The following is a 9,204-nucleotide window of genomic DNA, read 5'->3' on the forward strand; positions in this document are numbered from 1 at the left end:
GAGGGAGGAGACCGATGAGGACCAATGATCACAGGGAGCGGGTGGGGTTTCTCTAGTTCAGGCAGAAGGTGCAGTTGAGACTCTGATAGAATTATTCTGGAACTCTGGAGGCTCTTTGGACATCTGTAGCTTTTAGTGCAGTAGTGGCTGCCCACACCACCCAGCCCTGTGGCAGGGTCCACGCCTGTGTTCTTGGTGCACCTTGCTGGAGCCTGGGTAGAAAATAAGGACCTTGTCCTCCAAGCCTCTGGTTCTGTGTTCTGGTCGCTGCTTTTGACCAGGGAGGTGCAGACACAGAGACAGGCAGCCATGTTGCTCCCGCACCAGGTAAAGAAGCTTCCAAGGGGTTTAAAAGAACAGCCTCAGCTATTCTATTTTTTCCCCTTTGGGGAGCCCAACATGTAAGGATTAGGATATTCAAAAGCAACTTCACGGACAATCTCTATGAACTGACGGTGGGCTCACAGCCAAAAACTAGTAAGAAACCAGGACCCTTGTCACAAACCTGCAAGAAAATGAATCTGCCAACAACCCGAGGGCTGGAGAGGGTCTTCCCTGGTGCAGCCCCGAGAGCGCAGGACCAAACGGAGCTGTGCCAGGACCCCGATCTATGAGACGGCGAGATACTGTGCGTGTGTTAGCAACCTCCTATACCCAGGGAGAGGAAAGGCGCAGGAAAGGCCCGAGAAAACCTCAAGCGTTTTTATAAAACTTGGCTGTTCAGAGACACTTCTAACAAGTGAAAAAATAAACAAACAAAAAATCTGGGGAGAATCTGATTTCCAGAGTTACATTATAAGATTCAAATGTTCACTTTTCAACAAAGTCACAAAAAATCGTCACTGAGGAAACATAGACAGGAGACTTGCTAGACTAAGATAACTATCTGAAAGCTGCTCAGAGAACTAAAGAAAGATGCAGACAATGACAGGAAAACAATACATAGTACAACAACCGAAATGAAAATTCCTTAGAGGAGTTCAAAAGCATGTTTAAGCCGGCAGGAGAAAGAAACAACTTAAAAATAAAATGACTGAAAACTTTAAAAATTTTGTAAAAGACACAAATCTACAAATCCAAGAAGTTCAATAAGCTTCAGGTAGAACAGACTCAAGGACACACCAAGATACATTATAATCAAACTGTCAAAAGGCTAAAACAAAGAGATTCTTGAAAAGCAGCACAAAAGACTTGTCACACACAAGGAATTGTCAATAAGATTACCAGCAAATTTTTCATCAGAAATCTTGGCGGCCATAAAGCAGTGGTTGATTTACTCAAATTGATGAAAGAAAAACCCCCAAATCTGTCAGAATTCTATACCCAGCAACACTGTTCTTTGAAAATGAGGGAGAAATGAGACATAAAAGTTGAGGGAGTTCATTACCAACAGACCTGCCTTGCAAGAAATGCTAGAGAAGAAAACGGACATACATATTTAAGAAACTCAAATTCCAACTAAGATAAACTCAAAGAGACCCACAGCAAACACTGAAAAACTGAAGGTCAAAATAGCTTTACAATAACAGTAGGAGACTTCAATACCCTACTTTTAGTAGGTTAGAACCCCAGACAGATCAGTCAGGAAAAGAGGACCCGATAACACAGGCCAGTACACAGAACACTCCACCCAACAACAACACAATGCACATACCCTCACATGTACATGGGACATTCTCCAGATGGAATGTATGTTAGGCCATAAAACAAGCCTCAAGAAGTTTTAAAAGACTGAAACCATACCAAGTACTTTTTCTTACCATAATGGAATAAAATCAATAATGAAAGGGAGAGTCATAAATATGTGTAAGTTCAGCAACACATTACAAGGGAAAATAGAAAATGTCTTGAGATAAAGGACAATGCAGTTATAGCATATCAAAACTACAAACTGTAGTAAGAAGGAAACTATAGCTGTACATGCTTACTTACATTATAAAGGAAGAGGGTCTCAAATCAGTCTACTTTATACCTTAAGGAACTAGATAAAAAAGAAAAAAAAAACCCTAAATCTCTAAGCGAGCAATGGAAGGAAATAATATTATAGCAAAGATAAATAAAATAGGAGAAAAACAACAGAAAAGTCACTGAGGCCAAGGACTGGTTCTTAAAAAAAATAACACATAAATCAACTAATGACAGACCTTTAGCCAATAAGAAAAATTAAAATTAAAATCAGAAAAGAGGGGACAGTAATTATAAATTTTACAGAAATAAAAAGGATTATGAGAGCACAGTTGACCCTTGAACAATGCAGGGGTTAGGGGCACTAACTCCTGTGTAGTTGAAAATCTGCAGATAACTTTAAAAAATATATATTTTTATTGATGAGAAAGGAAGAGAGAGAGAGAGAGAGAGAGAGAGAGAGAGAGAGAGAGAAACATTAATGATGAGAGAGAACCATTGATTGGCTGCCTCCTGCACGCCCCACACTGCGGATCGAGCCTGCAACCCAGGCATGTGCCCTGACCATGACCTCCTGGCTCATAGGTCAACGCTCAACCCCTGAGCCAGGCCGGCCGAGCGGTGCGGAAAAACTTACTACTAATAGCCTACTTTTAACTGGAAGCTTTACCAATAACACAATCAATTGACACATATTTTGTAAATGTCTTATATATTGTGGTCATATAAAAGAGTAACTAGATAAAAGAAAGTGTTAAGAAAATCACAAGGGCCCTGGCCAGTGGTGCTCAGTTGGTTGGGCATCCTCCCATGCACTGAACAGGTGCTGGTCTGACTCCTGGTCAGGGCACATGCCCAGGTTGCGGGCTCGTTCCCAGGTAGTGAGTGTGGAGGAAGCAACCAATAGATGTTCTTCTCTCACGTGCATGTTTCTCTCTCTCTCCCTCTCTAAGTCAATAAAAAATCTTTCAAAAGGAGCCTGGCTGGTGTGGCTCAGTGGCTGAGCATCACCTATGAACCAGGAGGTCTCAGTTCGATTCCTAGTCAGGGCACATGCCCGGGGTGCAGGCTCAATCCCCTGTGTGGGGTGTGCAGGAGGCAGCCAAGTGATGATTTTCTTTCACCGTTAATATGTCTATCTCGTCTCCCTCTTCCTTCCTGTCTGAAATCAATAAAAGTATGTATCTAAAAAAAAGATTACATGGGAAGCTTTGCTAAAAAAAAAAACAAAACCATAAGAGAAACTCATTTACATTACTGTACTGTATTTATCAATACTCTAAGTTTACATTGTCTGCTTATAAGATGAATTATCTATGAGTAGTAACCACATCTATATTGTCATGTAAAATACTGTAAATGTTATAGGTATTACTAACATTAGACATAAAAATGAAAAGGTAATGTGAAAAAATTTATATTCACTTACAGTATGGTGATTTATCCATTGATAACAAAGAAGCAGCAATATGATTGCTTTATAATGTTCTAGTGTAATCGATACAACTGCTTCACGGTAGTTAAGGAATTCTCAAAAATTTTTTTCAATGTATTTATCAAATAAAATGTGTGGTTTTTATTCAGGAAGTAGATCCATGCATGCAGTTCAAACCCATTTTGTTGAAGGGTCAACTGTACTATGAATAATTATATGTCAACAAATGACAAATTTCTAGAAACACACAACTTACCAAGACTGAATCATGAAGAAACAGGAAATCTGAATGGACTTACAATGAGCAAGGAGATTAAATCAGCAGTAAAAAACCTGCCAACCAATAAAGCGCAGGACCTTCACTAGTAAATTCTACCAACCCTTCTCAAACTCTTCCAGAAACTTGAAGAGGAAGAAACACTTCCTCATTCAGTCTATGAGGCCAAAGACACCACAAGAAAACGATAGGTTAATATCCCTCATGAGTATTGATGTAAAATCTCCAATAAAATATTAGCAAATTGAATCCAACAGCATAAAAAGGATAATGCATCATGACAAAGCAAAATTTATTCCTGGAATGCAAGGATTGTTCAATACGAAATAAATCTGTGTAACATACCATATAAATGAATAAAGGGGAAAAACAAATGATCGTCTCGATTGATGCAGCAAAATCATTTGACAAAATTGAACACCTTTTCACGATGAAAACACCCAACAAACTAGGAACAGAAGGAAACTACCTCAATAAGAAAGGCCACCAATGAACCGTCCCACAGTTGCTCTCACTCTCCAGGGGGAGGGACTGACAGCTCTCCGAAGAGCAGGTGCTCATACTCACCGCTTCTGTCAGCACTATCAGTGCTGAAGGCCCCGCCAGAGCACCAGGCCGGAAAGGACGAGAGGCATCCAGATTAGGAAGGAAGGAATGACATGGTCTGTTTACAGACATGATCCTTCTGCAGGAAACCCCAAAGAACATACATATCCACTTGACAACTACAAATGAAATCAGCAAACCACAATCAGCTGTTTCCATACACTAACAATAAACAATCCAAAATGAAAATTAAGGAAACAATTCAATTTAAACTAGCATTGAAAAGAATACTATTCTTAGGACTGAATTTAGCCAAGGAGACAGAAGACTTATACACTGAAAACTATAGAACATTGCTAAAAGAAATTAAAGAAGACTCAAGATATCTGTCTGTAATCTTTTCTGGGTACTATGGCCCTGTCAAGTTGTCACATAAAATTAACTTATCACACCAAGTGTTTATTAAATGAATGGAAAAACAAAATGTGGTATATCCCTACAATGGAGTATTTATTGCTCAGCCATGAAAAAAGTAAACTTTGATATATGCTCTAACATGGATGGACCTTGAAAATATTATGCTAAGTGAAATGAATCAGACACAGAAGGACAAATATTGTATGATTTCACCTCTATGAAGAACAGGCAAACTCACAGGAAGTAGAACAGAGGTTACCTAGGCCTGGGGGAGAGGAGAGGAGGGGCGTTATTGGTAATGGGCCCAGTTTCAGTTTGAGAAGATAGGAAGGTTTTGGGGTCAGGGGTGGAGAGATTAAGAAAAAAGAAAAACTCATGGACACGGACAGCAGTGGGTGACTGCTGGGGGAGGGGAGAGGAGGTGGAGGAGGCATAGGGGGACAAATGGTGATGGAGACTTGCCTTGGGGTGGTGAGCACACAGTGCAGGGTACAGGGGACGAGTTGTGGAATTGTGTACCTACAACCTGTATAATTTTGTTAACCAGTGTTAGCCCAATCAATTCAATAAAAAGGAAAGAAAAGGTTTTGGGAATAGTTGTGATGGTTACACAACACTGTGAAATGTATGGAATGCCACTGGGTCATATATTCATGAACTTATGCTTAAATTGATAAATATTATGTGATGCATCGTTTATCATGATAAAATATATTAAAAATGAAAATAAAAACCCAAACCAACACACACGACCAGCTGTGAAAGAGAAGTCAACAGCCCGGGACGCTCGGCCGCGCTGCCTCTGCAGGAGGCCCTCCCCGTGTTTCTCACCACTCACCTCCCTGCTCGAGGGGCGGGCAAGATCCTGGAATCTCGTTTCCACAGCAAAGTAACAGATGCCGATCATGTAAAGTCGTGAGTTTATTGCATATGTAACAAAATGGACCTACCCTCCCGGGTCCAGCCTGCTGTACAGTCGCTGTTTGTTTTGTTTCCAGCTGGTTCCATAACCACATTAAATAGAACTAGTATTTCTTTAAATACTTTCGATTTTGACATAAAACAGAACATTAGTGTACAACTTTCACAAAATAAATCAGCAATAAAAACAGTGGGAAGAATAACAAGGATAGCAGCAATACTTAAAAACAAGACATTACAAAATAAATTAAATACATTATAAAGTGGTTGAGAAACAAAAATAAACAAATTTTAAAAATTCATACTATGTTTCGGGAAGGCTGCCGCGCGGCCGCACCTGGCTGCGGGGGTGGGGCGGGCCCTTGCTCTGCACAGGCCCCTCCTGACGCTCCGCTTCGAGGACCATCCCACCTGAATGGGGACCCAGGGGCCAGCACCCCCTCGGGCAGGCGGTTCTCCCCACAGCAACCCCTTCGCTTTCCCACCGGAAGCGCTGGCAGGGGGTGGTCTGCTACATCCCTGAGGGTCGGCTGCTGACGGCTGGGGAGGGCCAGCCTGAGAGTCGGGTGGAGCGTCTGGGCAGAGGCACAGGCGGCCTCTGGGACCCGAGAAGGGACAGAGGAGAGCAGGCGTGAGAGGGGCTCCCGCAGGCCCAGAGTGTAGTCGTGGGAGCTCTGACCAACTGCGTGCTACACTGTTCTTTGGGTGGTTCGAAAGGCCCACACAACTGTCAATATTTAAGGTTCTAGAAGTGCAATGCCACGGACAGCTAGGCCTGTTTGGCAAGAGTAAACTGGAGCCCTGGGAAGGTCTGCTTTCTAGGCTTCTGGTAGCAGCTGACGAGGCGCCCACGGGCAGGTGTAAGTACAAAAGCAGAGACCCAGGCCTCACGGGTCCCAAGCAGCTCCCGGAGGACCAGGCATGACCCTCTGGATCTCACTGAGGCGACACCTGATGGCGAGAACGGCGGGGCCGGCAGGTGCCGATGCGGAGGATGGTTCCCTGGCTCCTTCCCAGGCAGGAAGGCGGTTATAAAGTTGTCAAATGCAACCTTCCTGCCTCCAAGTCCTTCCCACCTCTGGACCCTCGTTTCCCACCACAGGCAAGGTCCTACCTCCGCCGCCAGGCCTGTCAGCCCTGACGGACGTCCTCTCCTCCTCCCACCGGGCAGGCTCATGGGAGAGAGGACCTACCTGGTGGGAGGTCTGTACTTTCCATTCCCTCCTTCTTCCAGAAGACTACGAGGACCGGAGGGAATCACTGAGCGTCTAGGATGCCCTCAGAAAGCATCGTGGAAAATGAGGCACAGGGCAAGCCCCACTGGGACCAGGCGGAACTCCTGGAGACAAAGCCCACAGTTTGGCCGGGACTCAGTGACTCGACTACGTTTTCCTTCTACAGCAAGTCACACGTGACATCCCTTCTATCTGAGCCCCAGAAAGTAGCCCAGAGGCTCAGCTCTCAGAATCCACAAACTGGACAAACGTCTGTGCAGGGGGAAGGTCTGTGCACGCCCACGTCAAATGACAGACTGCCTCTAGGGCAAGCCAAGGGAACCCCGCAAGGTGCAGAAGCAGGTGTGCCTCCACACCCCACGGTCCAGCATCAGTGACAGCAGAACAGCAGGACAGCTGGCCAAACGCTCCTTCCAAACCCACTGACCCACAGCCGGATCCCAACGGCCAATTTCAACAGGGAAACGTCTCGCTAACGAATGACCCTGCACTTGCCCCTCAACAAAAACAACAAAAACCAGATGGGAAAGCCGGTGGCCGCTGCCGTTCTTCACGGAGCTCAGCTCCCTGGAATCAAGCTGCTCGTTAAAACACTGCCCAAACTTTTGTGCCAATTGGAAAACGGCGCTAGGAACTTCGGGTCTCGGGTGCTTTGGCCTTGCTCATCACATGAACACGTCAGGGCAAGTCAATCAAGTGGCATTTGTCAGGGCACCACCTGGCGTGGGAAATGGGTCAGGGCGGGTCTCCCTCTGCTGTCAGGGTCGCACCCACACCCTCTTCTTGTAAAACAGTAACTTGGGGTGGATTTCGGTCACTGAGGTTGTCCGTTCCCTCGCTCCCCTTTAAGCTCGTCTGCACCAAACCAGCAGCTATCGTAACAGAATTTTGCTTTATTAGTGTAGCTGTTAGCAATTTCCGCATAATAGTTTGTTAGTATCGAATGGCCCAGCTGAACTCTCTGGGGGGCAGGAGCCACAGCTTGGGAGCTCTGTTACGTGGTGTTTCTACTGGGAAAATATTTCTAACTGGGTAGACAATGTGGCAAAAAGGACTCTTAAAAGGAAAGGTCATTTTTCTCTCCGCGAAACAAAATTTTCAACCAGGACACCCTGGAAAGAAAGGCCCTGGCCTCCAGCTAACGCCGCCCCTGTCCCTTTACTTTCACAAAGGGAAGCACGTTTGGGACTGAACCTCCTGCGGTGGCAGAGTCGCAGGGAGCGTGGATTTTACAGTAAGGTTTCAGGTGGACGTTAATCTGCGACCAGAGCAGGCTGCTAGGACGTGAGATTTGGAATTTGAGCTGCTGGACTGGAAAGGGGCCTCAGGGCTGTTCTGAGGCAGAATCGCTAGCGTAGCTCCCAGGTCCAAACCCGCAGAAGGCTGCGCTCAGTTCATGACTCGGGGAGAACCTCCTGTAAACACCACAGGGCAGTGAGCCTCTGGCCGGATGTTACAACTGGAGCAGACTATCCTGCGTGAGCGAAGCCAGATCTAAACCCGGCTGCATTTTATTGGATGGGCGATGGAGGGTGGGAGTCCTGTCATACGGAGGGAAGGTGGGTGGGAGCCATGAACCAAAGTCCCCTGCCCCTCGCTCCCCAACACCGCGGCGGGGAGACGCCCCCCCAGGTCCTCGAGAATCCCGCGCCTCAGCCCGCTGGGCAGGCGGCGCGCAGAGAGCGGCAGGCTTTGGTCTGGTGGTCGTGAGCTAGGATCTGTTGCCTTTGGTTGCTCTTCACTCCACAGCGAACCCACAGGTTTCTTCCACCGCGATCCGCAGCTTCTCGTAGAGCTTTTCATAAGACTCATAAGGTGGAATGTCGATCCGGTTAAAGCTGGAACAGGACAAAAGGGCGAGAGTCATTGCTGGGAGAGTCTGGCCCTAGGTCCTGCTGCACGGGCGGGCGGGGGGGCAGGCAGAGCATCCTTGGCCGCCAGACAGCTGTGAGTTCGTGCCCGTGTGCGCCTCTGTGTTTGTGTGTGGGGGCGGGGGTGAGGAGGGAGGGGCAGTGGTGAGTGGACGCTTCCCCTTAGTACTTTCCTGCTTCTAATGCAAAGATTTAAAAATCAACACCTAGCAGCCTGGCTGGCGTGGCTCAGTGGTGGAGTGAGGACCTATGAATCAGGTCGCAGCTCGATTCCTGGTCAGGGCACATGCCCGGTTGCAGGCTCAATCCCTAGCAGGGGGCGTGCGGGAGGCAGCTGATCCATGATTCTCTCTCATCGTTGGTGTTTTATCTCTCCCTCTCCCTTCCTCTCTGAAATCAATAAAAATATATATTAAACGCACACACACATACAGCAAAATAAATCTTAAGATCTTTAAAACCAAAGTAAAACTAAGTAACTATTTCCTGGGGATATCAGGACAAAGCTCTCAACTGGTCCTGTATGCTGTCTGTCTTGGGGAGGAATGACGCAGTGCCAGGAACGCCACCTTTGCAGACCAGCCCCGTGGCCCTGTT

General features: G+C 46.2%; 1 protein-coding gene across 3 annotated transcripts in view; it reads right to left on the reverse strand.

Moving 5' to 3' along the window:
* Window positions 1–5,483: 5,483 nt before the first annotated feature.
* Window positions 5,484–9,204, reverse strand: part of SMURF1 (SMAD specific E3 ubiquitin protein ligase 1) — a 34,284-nt gene continuing 30,563 nt past the window's right edge. For all 3 annotated transcript variants that reach the window (XM_015563886.1, XM_015563885.1, XM_015563884.1), the window contains one exon: window positions 5,484–8,574. In XM_015563886.1, the coding sequence (XP_015419372.1) occupies window positions 8,475–8,574 (100 nt within the window). In that variant the 3' untranslated portion in view covers window positions 5,484–8,474. The remainder of the gene's footprint in view (window positions 8,575–9,204) is intronic.

The sequence above is a fragment of the Myotis davidii genome, unplaced genomic scaffold (genome assembly GCF_000327345.1).
Source record: "Myotis davidii unplaced genomic scaffold, ASM32734v1 scaffold319, whole genome shotgun sequence".
NCBI lineage: Eukaryota > Metazoa > Chordata > Mammalia > Chiroptera > Vespertilionidae > Myotis > Myotis davidii.